The 15,351-nt window shown below is 35.4% G+C and overlaps 2 protein-coding genes across 8 annotated transcripts; both read right to left on the reverse strand.

The window, feature by feature from the left end:
* Positions 1 to 829: 829 nt before the first annotated feature.
* On the reverse strand, positions 830 to 4,835 carry LOC137816541 (acyl-CoA-binding domain-containing protein 3-like). Of its 2 annotated transcripts, none has more exons than XR_011081820.1 (5): positions 3,327 to 4,835; positions 1,961 to 2,086; positions 1,781 to 1,881; positions 1,583 to 1,646; positions 830 to 1,049 (listed from the first exon to the last, which is right to left on the reverse strand). XR_011081820.1 is itself a non-coding variant. In XM_068619726.1 (5 exons), exons 1-5 carry the CDS (start codon positions 4,283 to 4,285, stop codon positions 1,038 to 1,040), a joined length of 1,242 nt encoding a protein of 413 aa, XP_068475827.1. In that variant the 5' UTR covers positions 4,286 to 4,835; the 3' UTR covers positions 830 to 1,037. The 2 variants fall into 2 exon arrangements, 1 of the variants encoding a protein (XP_068475827.1); XM_068619726.1 differs by having other exon boundaries at positions 1,961 to 2,066.
* Positions 4,836 to 5,336: 501 nt separating this feature from the next.
* Positions 5,337 to 14,594, reverse strand: LOC137816540 (transcription initiation factor TFIID subunit 4b-like). 6 transcript variants are annotated; one of them, XM_068619722.1, is made up of 15 exons: positions 14,436 to 14,594; positions 13,805 to 13,876; positions 13,595 to 13,697; positions 11,132 to 11,670; positions 10,867 to 10,968; positions 9,842 to 10,768; positions 7,775 to 7,881; positions 7,580 to 7,667; positions 7,358 to 7,493; positions 7,181 to 7,236; positions 7,048 to 7,104; positions 6,829 to 6,969; positions 6,622 to 6,684; positions 6,292 to 6,553; positions 5,337 to 5,826 (listed from the first exon to the last, which is right to left on the reverse strand). In XM_068619722.1, exons 2-15 carry the CDS (start codon positions 13,841 to 13,843, stop codon positions 5,651 to 5,653), a joined length of 2,796 nt encoding a protein of 931 aa, XP_068475823.1. In that variant the 5' UTR covers positions 13,844 to 13,876; positions 14,436 to 14,594; the 3' UTR covers positions 5,337 to 5,650. The 6 variants fall into 6 exon arrangements, with proteins under 6 accessions (XP_068475823.1, XP_068475820.1, XP_068475824.1 ...); XM_068619719.1 differs by having other exon boundaries at positions 7,775 to 7,893; XM_068619723.1 differs by having other exon boundaries at positions 13,805 to 13,947; positions 14,436 to 14,572.
* Positions 14,595 to 15,351: the final 757 nt, after the last annotated feature.

Genomic DNA, 15,351 nt, shown 5'->3' on the forward strand with positions numbered 1-15,351 from the left:
TAAATTACAGAAATATTGCGTGAAATTCTTTCAAACATTGACCGCGCATTTTTGTTTTGTTTTAAAATCTACATAAATCTATTTTATTCTAAAAATATTACACTTACCCGCTTTAAAAATATTACATTTGCACCCTTTTAAATTTTAGAACATTACACATACACTCTCAAGAAAAATTATTGAAATAAAAAAAAGTAAAAGATGTAAAGAGTATTTCTTTCAAAATGAATTTCTAGAAATTACATTGTGAAAAATATTATAACCGGAATATTATTCTCAAGTGTATATAAAAAAGAGTTTAGTTACCTTTTTATGTTTCTAGCAATACTTTTTAAATTTTAAAATAATTAAAATAACAAATAAAGTTAAAATGTAAGTTATTGTAGAGTTAGAAAACAATTTTCCATGTTTACAATAAAATGTAATTTTGTTCATGGAAATATAAACTTTATAGACACGGAACTATAACTTTTCTAAGAGTAAAAGATGTTCCAGATTTTTCTTTTGAAAAATTTCTAATAAAGATGACAAAGATTATTTTCACTTTGATATTCATGAAAATGTTAAACATTCGTGCAAAAAAAAAGTTGCTAAGAATAAAAAACTATAAACTAAAACTAAAGAACATATTTTCCTGTTTCTTCATTCAGTGACAGACTTCAATAGCATGTAGAACTACAAATAGTAGATTGAAGGATAGTTTGGGTACAAATATAAGTTACTTATTAGACATTACAACTAATACTATATATGGTTTGTGAAATTGAGTTATTTCAGCAGATAGCATAACAACATATCTAGTTATGAATGCCAGGGGAGGGACATCATGTATGAATAGTTATTAACACACATTTATTTATGTACAAAAAATATATTAACAACTTCACATTGAAGAACAATAGAACACATCATGATCAACAAATAATTTAAGGAGCAAAGGAGAAAAGAAACAGGCCAATAATCTCTGTACTTGGAAACAGACTTATATACTTGGAATCAGTCTTCTTTTGGCGAGGGAAATTAGCAGAGAAATGCTATCATTTGTCAACCTGAAAAAGTTTGCATGCGAAGCTAACTTATGTCTGTACAATCTACTCACCAATTTCAAGTACTGAAATAATTCTGACTATGACATATAGAAGTGTAGATGGTAATATGGCATCGAAATTTATATATTATAAATTTATTTTATCTTTTTACTAACGTGAATCTCCAACAAAAAGAGTTAAACCAGTTTCCGATCCCATCCCAATATCATGCCTAATTCTAGTTGTTTGCAGTTTTTGTGAACTAATTCAGGTAGAAACCAAAGAATGACACAGTAAGAGCAGGGAAGTGACACGAGTAAATCATACAACAATGATATCCCACATTTACAAGATGAATAACAGTCTCCAACTAATTTGCCTTATTAATTTTTTCTTCTAGTATTTTGTGTGATGTAGCTCCTCATTTTAGAGAAAGTGTGATAACTAATTAGACGGAATGAAAATAACATGAAGTGTGAATGGTTTAAATTTTTTATCTAAGCTATTATTCATTATTAGTCAATGTAGAATTGTGAATGATTTTAAAATCTTACATTGTTATTTAAATCTGACTCTGCAAGTGGGCTACGCTCGGAATCAGACTCTTGTTCAAGTTCCCTGAAAGAGAGATGAAACCATCATAAAATAAAATATACCAACAAAACCATCATAAAACAAAATATACCAACAAAACCATCATAAAGTCAACAAGATCAGAGATATGAATAACAAAAAGTATGTTTATAAGCTACCTATTAGTTAAGATCAGTTGTCGATGAGACAGAGTTGTGCTCAAATCAGAAGCAGCAGACTCCGAAACTTCAGGCTTTGTGGGTTCATGTTCACTCATTCCCTGCAAAAGGGTTGCTTCAATTCTATTGCTCGTGAGTTAAGATATTAAAGCATAATAAGTCTCAAAAGCACAAACTCACAGTTAAAGTATCTTTCATCCATTCAGGAAATTTATTCGAAAGAAGGCTGATATACTGCTCCATTGCAACCTCTGGATTCATGTTCCCCAGCTTTTGCCAAGCATTCCTTGCACAACGGAATCAGTACTGTCGATCACTTATAAAAAGCAGCTCTCAACCCTGTTATTATAACTAGCAATCAAGCTATACCATGTAACTTGTACAACACGGTTGCATGTGTTGTTTAAATTGATTTATCATGTTAGAGTGTTTGACACATTTTTTCTTTCCCTCTTGATTGCTAATTCTTATGTCTTTTGCGCTATATTTAAATTGATAGAAAATGATGAATGGAGGAAATTGGATTGTAATGGACCTACTGGTATTATATTTCATTATTTAAATTGGTAATCTTATCCATCTCATTCCATTATTTGCTTTCACTTTTTTCTTGGGAGGAATAAGATGAAGTGAGAAATTTGTTTTGTTCCTCTACAATCTATCCATAGAATGAAATGAAAGTTTTATTCCAATATATTCTTTTTTTACTCCATTCCATTTCATTCCATCCATCCAAATATTAGTATGACAAAGACGGTGTTACCTAATCAAATGTACCAGGACCACTGTGTGTTTACTTTAGCTGACAATATCATGATCTAACACAAATTGGGCTTTGCTTGTTGTACTGTGAGGGAGTGATTCAAATCCACATTGACAGCTCATTCATTCATAAGGGGATGTTGATCGATTCCCATTCTTAAATAACGTTAGTCAGAGTATAGACTAAAAGAACACTTTAATTATTAATACAAAAGGCAAATTATACACCCAATTAGGTAATTTCTGAGCAGCGGAAAGAATTAGTATCTTTCTTACCACTCAAAAACATCTTGATGGTCACAAAAAGAAAAATAGACAAGCTGTCTTCCTAACATAAAAAATGAATTCTATATCTAATATCGGCAAAGTCTAAAAATTACATCTGTATCCAACCACACACTCTGTCATTGTATAATTTTTTATGTGCATCAAGATAATTGATACAATTTCTTAATTGCACCAATCAAGATTTTTGTTGACTATGTTACTGATGAGAATGTCGGTGACTGATCTCTAAAAAAATTAGCTAGATACTACTTTTTTAGCCCATAATGTTTCAAGCAGAAACCCAGTTATCATTTATTATACGGTTGTTTAAACACATTTCACTGGGATACGTTAGACACAAAATCAAATCTTAACTATTACTTCAAACAACAACAGTAGAGTAACAAACAAGGCAAAGCAAGTTAGGCAATTCAACAAATAAGGCAAAACAACATCACACGAAGCATTAATTGGCAACATTGAAAAAAAAAGGAGTACGTAAGTTGAAATTTGATACCACTTGGCACGTGCAGAGAGCTTGAGAGGCATTGGCTGAGGTTCACGGCAAGGTCCTTCCGTCGCAACCTTGTGAAGCCCGTACAACTCCATTTTCACGTTGCTTCCAACACTCTCCAATCGATCACACTCGTGAGTAACAAATTCCGTAGCCGCCATAAACTCTTTCTCCAGCTCACTCCTCTCAATCCCTTCCCAATCATCATCCTCATCATCGTAATAATTCTCTTTCACGCCGTTTTCTACAGTAGAAACTTCAATTTCAGTGCAAGAATCTTCAACACTTTCCACGTCCCTCTTCTCATCAAACTCTCGTGTTTCTCCCTCGTTCGCCTCAGCGATTTCCTCTTTAACGGCAATGTCAGAGCGTGATTTTAACGGCGACTCGAGAACAACGTTGGAACCGAATTCCATCACAACCTCTTCTACCTTGCGTTCGCTTCCTACACACGTGGCAGCTTGAACAGGACTTAAAACCGTGCTCTCGCTTGGAAAAACAGGTTCGACCATAGACTCTTCTATCTGGCGTTCAATATCTGATGACGCGGCAGCTTGAACCGGACTAATACAACCGATCGTGTCCTTGCTTTCAGCGGCCTGAACCGGTGGAACCGGTTCGACCGTAGCTTCTTCACATTCGATTTCTACACTCTTAGTTTGAGCGGGGTGAACCGTGAACAGTTTCCGATGAGGAAGCGGTTCGACCGTGGCCGTTTCTACGCTGTATTCTGTTACAGCGTGAACCGGACTAATGAAACGGAGCTTGCTATTGCTCGGAGCGCGCTGAACCATGAAGCGTTCCGCAAGAGAAACTGGAGGCAGCGGTTGAAGATCGACGTGACGTTTTGGTGCGGCGTGAGTGTGGTTGATGGCCTCGAGGAGCTTCAAGACGATGAAAGTGAGAAGAAGCGCGAGAGAGGCTGTGACAAAAAAATCATCCACCACGGTTAGAAGCTCCATCACAGTGCTCTGGTTTTTGTTGTTTCTAGTTGAAGGAGTAAGGGTTTAAGTAAAGGATTATGATCGGGTGAAAAGGTGGTTGTGTTTGGAGAAAAATAATGAGAGAATTTAGGAAGGAATTGATAAGAAGGAAGGAACTGAAAAAAAAAAAGAGGAAAGGATAATCTGAGAAACAGCGCAAAGCATATTCTGCGCTTATTTTACTTTATGCTTTGGCTACCAAATTTCAATTTCAGTTTTTTTGGGTTTGGAAAGGGTAGTGTGGGTCCCGTTGTTGCGGAGACAACGGTGAAGGGGTCACCGACGTGTAACAGAAAAAGCGTGAAAGGGTGTATATCCGTGACCACGTCGATCATGCTGACTCATCACTCGCTGCCATAATCGTTATCCAACTCCAACACACGCGAGTCATTCCTATTTCATCACAATCAACACTTCGTTTGGTGGCCCTTTAATTCAATTTGGTCAAAAAGTTGGTTTTTAAGGGACATACTCGAGCACTGTTCTGAATATTTTGGATGACGAAATAAGTTAATTCCATCGCTGTTACGTGATCATTGCAGTTTCGAACACAATGCCATAAAAAGAAAAGTGACGATGGGATCTACATAGATAATTTTATAGTCATTATTTTTCTTAGCCGTTTATCAATTAATACGGAAGGCTATATCGTATTGGTAGTTACTACATACACTATAATCTATGTTTTACAATACGAACCAAATTTTAATGAAAAAAATTGAGCTATAGCCAATAATTCCGGTACTATATCCACAAAACGAGACTATTTACCCTTTGACTTTTAAAATTGAGATTGAAATAGCATTATGAATTCCCCTTGAGCATACAATTTCGATTTTTGAGTTTATTTTGTTCCCTTCCTTTCGAATGTTTAAAAAGTTAAACGATTGAAAGCGTTCCTCGTGTATTTTGAAGAGCCTGCTAAAGAATAAGGCTAATTTCGATGGCCTGCACTTACCAACGTATTATGTACACAGCTACAACAATGGAACAAGGTGTTAGGTGTGCTGCTATGTTAGTGGCACAACTGTAGACATAAGCCTGCCCAATGAGATTTCCGTTTAATTCCATAAATTTCCAATTCTACTAAGTGACTGTACAAAACAATACACAAAACGGAACCAAAAAACTAGGCAAATCTATCACTAGGAGATCATATGGATACAGGAGAAAAATCAAATTCAACAGGTAAATTATCTGGGTTATATGAAGTGTTTAAGTCAAACCAGAAAATTTTAACTTGAGGGAAACCTTTCAATTTCCGTAATCAAGCATGAGATGATGATAATAACTTAATAAGCTCGGTGACAATTAAAAATAAACAAGATAACCTAGGCACTTCGTTTAACCTTGTTCAACTGGGGCTTCAGAATGAATTTTCTCGTACAAGCGATGTATGAGTGGGGATTTAGACATCTGGGGCTCCCTCTCCAGGACTGCAATCACATCCTTGACAGAGATGCTTCGAGCTACACTAGTGTGAGGGGCCAAGGCATGACTCTTTCCAAGTTTTCTGGCCACTGTTAGAAGAATTGAAAAGGAGAAAAAGCAATGAAAAGTGGTCCAAACCAATAAAAAAAAGACACCAATTTACTTTATTCAAACCATCAAAGCATTTCTCCAACATAATGTTTACTTGAAGCGATTTTCTTGGCAACATTAATCATTAGGTATTCTACACACACTATACAACAGGGGAATCTGAAACCCTTCAGCCCAAATAAGTGGAAAGAGTAGGATATTCTGCAATCTACATTTAGGTATTTATCAGATCAGAACATTCTCAACAAACAGTATAGAATATTATAGACAGACCATAATTCAAGTTTTCTGACAATGACAGAATCCACTTCTATTCTACCTTAATTTTTTTAATCCATATAATAAGAAACAGCATTTGAATCTTGAATAACTAAAATTAATTGTACCTTGCAACTAAAAATTAATAATGGAAATAACAGAAAAGCACCTTCAAACAAACTCACCTGAACTTGCTAGAAAAGGGGTTGAACCTCTTTTCTCCCCTTCTTGGTTATCCTTTGTACTTCTTTCAGATGTTGATGAAGATTTGCGGTTCACATCTTTAGCTGGTTGAGAACCAGATGACGGGTCCACCCCTTCACGTTTCTGCTTGGCTTGCTCCGCCATAAGTTGCCACTTTGACAGCATGTCATCTCCCCCATAAGCAGCACGAGCAGCAACATTGGCAGCATTTGTCCTCATCTTGTCATCCTCTTCCTTGTTCACCTGCAGCATATTATAAATCAAAGAACAGATTTCCAATGTTTGATAAGGTGAAGTATAAGTATAAGTACCTTTGTTGATTTACCACGGTCGTCCTTATCCTTGTCACCATCAACTCCAGTACTGCCGTCAACCTATATTTAGAAATAGCAATACAAACGATAGACAAACAAGTTACAACTACAAATATACAACAGACATGCATGGAAGAGAAATGTGCATAAAAAGGTTTTTATCTTGCAGTAACTTAAAACACAATTCCAATATTTGGAACTTACATCATTTAGTTTCCGAAGCTTCTCTGCTTCTGCCTGTTTTTTCTCCCACTCTTCCCTTACTTTCCTATTTATTGTCATGATTTGCTGCCGAACATCTGAAGTGACAACAGTCCGATGTCTCGTTTTCTCAAAATCAACCCTCTAATAGAAAAGTTATTGTAAGTACAAAGTTTTATACAATTATAAAAGACTACTTGCGCAAGCAACTAGAGAACTGACCTGTTTTGATATTCTAATCAGATTACTTATCAGTCCACGCATCCTTTCCTCCACACTCTGAACATTTACTCAGTGTCATAAAATTACATGTAAACCAATTGTACTGAAAAGTGAAAAATTGTTTGAGTCTCACCAGTGACAAACATTTCTCCACATCATTGCTCATACCCTTCAAGCCAGACTTGGCCACTGCCAGAGTAACAACATAAGGTAGCCATAAGGTTTTGTATGCCTAGCACATATCCAGATCAGCTCAAAATGAAAGAATTAAAACATATGGACAGAGGTATGACACAAGTTGGACACTGACTGATGTCAATTAATTTTTTTTGCAATGGAGCTTTCTGCAAGATCAGTCTTTCCTCTTCTTCTTGCACAGCCTTTCGAGATGCTTCTGACACTCGACTATCCTCTTTGGGCCCTGAAAATAACTGCTCTTCCTCTTCCTGTAAAAGAAATATTAGAAGTACAGGAATTAGCATTCCCTACTTATTGACTATCTGATTTAATTGAACATGACGTAGTATCATACCCTGAGGTCAACTCCACTAACAGCAGTGACATCATTAAGTTGTTCAATGCTTTGTTCAACATATCCCCCAGATGTTTTTTGTTTTTTACTGTATGGTACAGGAACATTATGTATATATTGAAATTAGTTAGGTTAAGAAATTTACCATAAAATAAGATGTTCATAAATGATCCAGTAGAGTAAGACATGGCTCACCTAGAAGGAGGAGGTGAGGAACCAAGTGCTTCAAGTGGTTTCTTTTGGGTAACGGCAGACTTTTTAAAAGATGTCCTAGCAACAATTCCAGAAGCATTTGATGGAACCTGAGAGCTTAGCTGATCAATTTCAGAAGTGGGACATAAGAAATTAGGCATCAACAAATTTGAAGACATTTATAAACCCGGGGTATGCTTGGTGCAAAAATAATATCTTGGTATTTAAAGAAAAAAATGAATAGAAAAAGCATGACAGTTATTATTTCTCAAAAATAGATTCTGTTAAAAAACTAAATTGGGAGCATGAGGACATTAAATGAAAAAACAAGCACAACATTATACACTTGTTACCCTCCACTGCAATTTGCAATACATCTTTGATACCTCATAACCTTGCATAAGGAAACTGGTGAATCAAAGGGTCTAATAAAACACATGTTGACTTTTGTGAACACTCCATTACAGGTAAACTTACATTATTGTTGGTCTATGTGAATGACAAGATTATTCCAAGAGATGATGAAATAGAAAAAATGGTTTTAAAGGAAAAATTGGCAGCATTTTGAAATGAAAGACTTGGGAAAGCTTAAGTATTTGCTTGGAATAAAGGTTGCTTATTCAGAAAAGGGGATTTTCATCTCCTAAAGAAAATATGTACTTGAATTCATTACAGAAATAGGTAAGTTGGAATGTAGAACTTCAGAAGTTCCTATTGAATTGAATTATAGAATTGTGAGTGAAGAGAGCTCTCATGTAGAAAAAACTCAATATCAAAGATTGGTAGGAAAACTTATTTATTTATCACACCATTGCATATGCAATTAGTGTGGTAAGTTTAGGGTTTAGGGTTTAGGGTTTAAGTTTATGCATGATCCAAGAGAAGGCCACATGCAAGCAATTGACAAAATTCTTCCGTACTTGAAGTCAAGCCTAAGAAATGGGTTATTCTTCAGGAAAGGAGACACTTTGACCTTGAAGATATATATACTGATGCAAACTATGCAGGTTCTGTTATTGACAGAAAATCTACATTTAGGTAATGTATGTTTCTTGGAGAAAGTCTAGTGACCTAGAGAAGCAAAAAACAGGTAGAGTATCTCGTTTAGGTGCAAAAGTTGAATTTCGAGCCCTAGTTCAAGGTGTGTGTGGAGGACTCTAGATGCAAATCATACTTGATGACCTTAAAATTAAGGTTGACATCCTTACACAATTGTATTGTGATAAAAAGTCAGCCATGAGCATTCCGCATAATCTAATCCAACATGATAAGACCAAACATATTGAAATTGACAAGCACTTCATCAAAGACAATCTTGACAGAGACCTATTGATTACAACTTATGTTCATAGAGGATTTCAGATAGTAGACACTTTCATTTCCTTTTTTTAAAGGTTGTGGCTATTACAAGTAGAGATGGTGAGAATGTAATTTGGATGATTGATATCAATAAAATAATTCTTTATTTTTCAAGTAGGTGCAAACCTTACATTATTAAGCTGATTTTGTGGGGTTGAGTTAGACTTAAATTCCACTATCCTAATATTATATCAGAGTTATTAAGAGTCTATCTTAGTCGAGATTTGGACCTATCATGTCACCCTATCGGACCCCAATTGATTCCCACGCTCAATATTCTCAGTGTGGATGCACAATGTCCTTGACATGAGGGGTGTGTGTTGGAGATCTAACATCAATTAGAGATAAGACCAAATTAATATATATAAGTGAATACAAACCTCACATTACTGAGTCGGTTTTATAGGATTGAGTTAGGCTTAAATTTCACTATCTTAATAAATACTATCTATGTTGGCAACTTCATTACAAAAGGAATTCAGAAAATTACTGGTGAAAGAGATTCTTTGCTAAAAACAATTTAATAAAAAAAATTACGGAAAACATATCTAAGCTGAGGGAACTGATGTTTCATATATACATTCAGCATAACAAAGTACTAAAGGATTCATTGTGCCCATTAGGATAAAAACACATTTGCATGTTACTTGATCTGCAAAAAATTACCATTATATCTTAAGACAAGATCATGTACAACAATCTCCAACTTACCGGGACACTAGAGTCTAGGTGGGTCATTATAGAAGAGGAACCAGAACTGTGTGGTAGCAAGCCAGTAGATGTTGTAGGTGGCATGTTTGTGGATGCCGGAAGACCTCTTGAAAAGTCATCTTTTAGAGTTCCTTGACTGGCACCACTCTGTTCAAGCTGAGCAGAATTAACAGAAGAATACCCGTGCAATTTTGACAAATTGTGCCTATTTTGCTGCTCAGTAGATAAGTCAGTAGGTTCCTTCTTGACATAAGAAACAGATGACATTAAGCCCAGATTTTGTTCTTTGTTTGTTGATGATTGCCAAGCAGTTGAAGTTTGTTGAGATGCTGTATTGTTTATAGAAGAAGACACAGATCCACCTGGCAGTCTCTTGGGATCATTGAAAGAATTCTGCTGTTCAACTTTTGGCATACCAGTTACACTCAAACCATGTGTTGACCCACCTAAGTGATTTGAACCAATACTTTGATGAGGAATTTGACTCATGTGTGAATCATGTGATTGCAGTTTGATAGACGAAGAGGAACTACTTGTTGCCCCAGAATAAGGGTTATAGTTACCACCACTGTTTCCATATGTTGGTGCAAAATGTAGATGGTGTTGCTGCTGCTTATTGAGCCCTTGTATGTGAACTGATGTTCTTTCTGTTTCTTGACCTACTGTGTTGGAACTGGAAGACGTCAACTGGTTTGGTTGCAATCCTTGAGATTCTATTTTAACATCGAATTCCTGAGATTTTCTAGCATTACTATCCATAGTTTGGCCAGCTGAAGAACTCAGGCGAGATTGGTCAACGGCAACATTCATACTTCTTTGATGCATCTGTGCTAAAGCATGGGGATCATTCAATTGCCTTGCACCTGAACTAACAGTTGGCATCCTTACAGGAAGCTGCTGCCCAGCAGATGCTTGATTGGACCTTGCCTAAATAGTATGAAAAAATGAATCTAAGCATGGCCATGACATCAATATCTAATTGGATTATGAAAACCACCCACAACACAAACCATGTTTCTTACTACCTGTGGTTGCATTTGCACCTTTGCTAATGCTAATCTAAGCATCTGGTCCCCTACGATACCTTTCATAAGCCGCACAAAACTGTCTTTTGGTATTTCATCTTTCTAGAATGAAAAAATAAAAAAACTGATGAAATACAAAATTAGTGCATACTGCATGTGATATCTGTTCATAAGCTGGTCCTGGGCTATCATCAAAAAGACTAAAACTTGCCATGGAAAGGGGAGGGGGGAAGGACCTGATAGCTAGATTGGTTGGAAAACACACCTTCAATTTAGCAAATAAGGTTTGAAGTTGCATGGCTCTGTCTTTGGCAAGTTGAGGAAGCAAGATGGGTAGCAACAGGCCAAATGGTACTTGTTTACTACGATTTACTTGGCTACTTGGCTGCTCAGAGACTGTAGCCTGTTGATTACTCATCTGCTGCAACTTTGCATACTGAGATTCACTGCTGGGATTATGACTCTTTACTACTTCATTATTAAGAACTGAATCCTTTACAGAATTCTGAATTCCAATAGTTTGAGAATTGTGGAGGGGAACTTGTACAGCAGGTGCTTGTGCTTGGTGACAGTCATCTTGAGATTGTTTCTGTGATAGATGAGGATTATTTACATCCTGAGAAGCAACATGCTGAAGATGCTCGCCAAGCGACCCATGTTGCTTCGGCTCCATCTCAGATGAATGTTGCTCTTGTTGTGCAGTTTTAGGCTCTTGATTTTGACCATCAGTTTGGCTGTCAGGGTTAGAAGTAGGCCACTGTGATAAAGATTGACTTGATGTATTATTGCTTCCTTGAGACAACACTGCAGCAAATATAGCACATAAACATAAAGAATGAGCATTTTACGTGAGAAAACACAAAGCAATATAAAAAAGTTATGTGTCCCAGGACTCAATTAAATTTAGAACTTAAACTAACACATTTCCTATTAGTGTTCAACTCATACCAAGCTTGCTCTTTCAATGAGCTTCAGAGAAGAATGACTACTTTTCAATCAATTATTTGGGAGACAAAGCCAGAAAGCGACATGCAGCTTTATTTCAGAATCATAGTGCTATAGTTACTATCCAGAAGGAAATGATGATAGCAGTTGCAAGAAACAAAGGCAGGACTATTATTTGTGATGCAACAGTCATACAATCAATTCATGAGGGTTGGTTGGTGTGACTTGTTAGTATTTGATCCTGGAAATGCTAATGCCAACTCTGGTGGCAAAGTGGGTTCCAAGAGATGGAACTCCCAGCCAGCATACTTCTAGAAATGGGATCCATTGAAGTTTTCAGCAGCTATAGGTCAATCACTGAAATCTCCAATGCCAACTCTAATAAAAGAGAGGATTCATAGGAATGGGATTCCCAGCCACCATACATCAAGCAATGGAATAGTTCTTGTAGCTGCTACAGGAAACCACAGGAACCTCTCTACCTTGGTGACAAGCTGGCTCTTATTTTATTTTTTATTTGGTGGGTATTATTGGGTATTCCTATGCTGACCATATGAGAAACCCGAATAAGAGAAGGATAGGGATTTATTTAGGCTATCACTAACACAAGACATGCCTAGATGGGAACTGGGAAGGAATGAGGTGAAGTTAGATGATATGTGGGATAAAAGTGAACTGGGAAAATGAAAGAGGTAGCCTATTATTGAGTGAGAATTTTGAGGCTTCAGGTCTTTTCAAAATGACCTCTTATATCTTTCCTTTTTCTGCTTGTGGAATTCTAGAGACCCATATCTATGTAAGGAATTAATCAGTCTCCATATTTTCTTAAAGGAATTCAAGAAATTAGTCAACCTATCACCCCAATTGGGGAATTATCCTGTTATCTGTAGTCCAGCACAAGGTCTTCTATCAATTGGAGAGCTTCAGATCTAGAGAACCAGCAATAACTAGTAATACCGTAATAGGGAATAAAGCTCTGGGAAATAAGGACAATAAGAGAAAAAGACAGAATGTATATTTGGGCTGCAACAACCTTGATTGTGAGGTAAGGATGATGAAAAGAAAGGGAGGAAATGGAAAAAAAAAAAGAGAATTAAAAAATTGTGTAAGGCATTGATAGGAAGGGCTGGAGGGGGTAGCCAACACCTCAACTAGCTTAGAGCTCTATTTTTCCTTTTCCTGTTTATACTCCCTCTGTTTACGAGGTCGTTTGTAGCCTACTTTCCTTTTCCTACTTCAGAGAGAGAGAGCTATGTTCCAGATTCACATTGTATATGAGGTCATTTATTTTCAGTAGCTAAGTGAAATTCAGTTCTTATTATCAGCTCTATCAACAATGATTGTAAGAAAATTGCGAGTCCACAAAAACAACAGAAATCTCTAAATACACATACTTTGTTGTAGTGAGGACATCATGGAATTTGATAATGAAGTAGAAATTCATCTAGTCCACATTGAATAGTAAAACATATCTTGGACCTTCGTAACCACAGCTGGGCAAATTCCATTAGAAGAAACACACACTGAAAGGAGATATCAACCGACTCCTAGTTAATTAACTTTTTTCGACAACCAAAATACTTCAGTGTTCAAACACTATGACCAAACATAAATGTTTTTATATCATTTTGATGTTTTAGATGTCTAAACAGTAAACTCAAACATGGACAGAAGAAGCAGTGAATTTGAACAGAATAATAAAAATAAGAAAGAAATCAAATATTACCAGAATGAGAGAGAGGTCAGTATTGAACAGAAAATGATGAATAAAATTGGCAGATACCTGCATCTGAACCAGGAAGAGAAGCAGACAAGTCTCCTCCTATATCTCTATTTAGAGCAGCCTGGAAGGCCTCCACATCCACCCCTGAATGCATTGTTTCATCCTGTGAACATTCAAACGCAGTGGTCCAATAAGCTAAGCCCCAAATCGGTGAACAAGACCAAAGTTCTTCTCCAAAGAAAAAGAAGAGAAAAGAGCAGCAGGGTAAACCTCGTCATCTTCTAGAAGCTTCATGATAGACGGGTCCATAGCAATTTCACTGCACTTGTAATCCTTGTTCCTCTATTTAACCAAAACAAACTCAGAAATTTTCTTTCACACCATATCTTAGCTCATAAGAGTAAGCAGACAAACTGAAATAGCATCACCACCACCATATGTATCAATCCATAAACAGTTTACCCACGGGTTCAATTTCTACCTAAATACTTACAATCGCATAATACAATTCAACTAACTTTTCACTTAAAAATGAGGGATTCCATTATGTCATGTTAGGGTGGTGAATAAGGTTACTCACGAGCTTGCAAGAATCTCTAAATATCTAAATTAAAACACACATCAGTTCGTCAAACACATGGATGCGAGTACGAGACCTAGCAACTATCGGTATACAACTACGCAAAAAAATAAAGCCGAATCATAATTGCTTCATTCTAAGCATAAATCACATCCGAGAAAGAAGAACAACGCAATAGAGTTCATGGTTATGATCTATTGAGTATGCACCACAATTTACGCAGTAAAATCATATTATGAGATGTAATCGTTTCTAATTCCTAAAGGGCACAGAAAACTGAGAACAAACGTTGATGAAATAGCTTGCGTAATTGCAACTCACCCAACCAAAAGAGAGTGAAAGGTTCCGTTGAGGTTCCGAGATTACAAAAACAATTCAGCGATTTCAATTTATTTCTGAACACGATTCAAACTCAACGTAAGAGATGATCAAGGGGTTTTGTATCTGTAGTTTCGCTTTTTATTTTATAAAGAAAAATATGGTAAAAAGAGACAAAGCAGGGGTTTTTCTCTCCTTTTTTTTTTTTACTTTTAAATAATTCAAAATTAATATTTTTTTATTTTTTTTTATCAGCATTCAAAATTAATATAATATATGAAAAGTACCTATATAACATTTTTTAACTATTAATAACTTTATTACGTAAAAGTAAATTCGTGTATCTATCCATGAAATTATAATTTATATGACTATTATTGTTTATATTAATTTTTGAAATTTTGGTTAAAAGTAAGAATATAACTAAATGATTTATACTTTATTATTTTAAATATATATATATATATATATATATATATATATATATTACATCAATATTCATTTATGTAAATAAAATATCAAATAGTTTTAAATTAATATGATTTTTTTGCGTACACATTATCTGCGTAAAAGTAATTTAAAATTTAGAAAAATATAATATGAATAGATTATATTAATGCGTTTGTTTAATTACATAAACATTTTAATTTTAAAATTTTATATAAATATATTTATTTTAAAAACGTTATATTATGATTTTTTTTCTCTCTTATAAAGCACATTCGTCTTCTTAACTTTTTAAAATATTACCTTTACACTTTTATATGGGATATTATTCTAATCTTAAAAAAATTGAATCGTTAGCAAAATTTATTAAAAAAATATTGTCATAATTTACTCTGAAGGTATTTTACGAACCTTGACTTTTAGTTTATTCTAAAAAAAATAAAAATAAGCATAGAGATTCGTGGGGACCTAT

Source organism: Phaseolus vulgaris, chromosome 1, assembly GCF_000499845.2.
Source record: "Phaseolus vulgaris cultivar G19833 chromosome 1, P. vulgaris v2.0, whole genome shotgun sequence".
Classification (NCBI taxonomy): domain Eukaryota; kingdom Viridiplantae; phylum Streptophyta; class Magnoliopsida; order Fabales; family Fabaceae; genus Phaseolus; species Phaseolus vulgaris.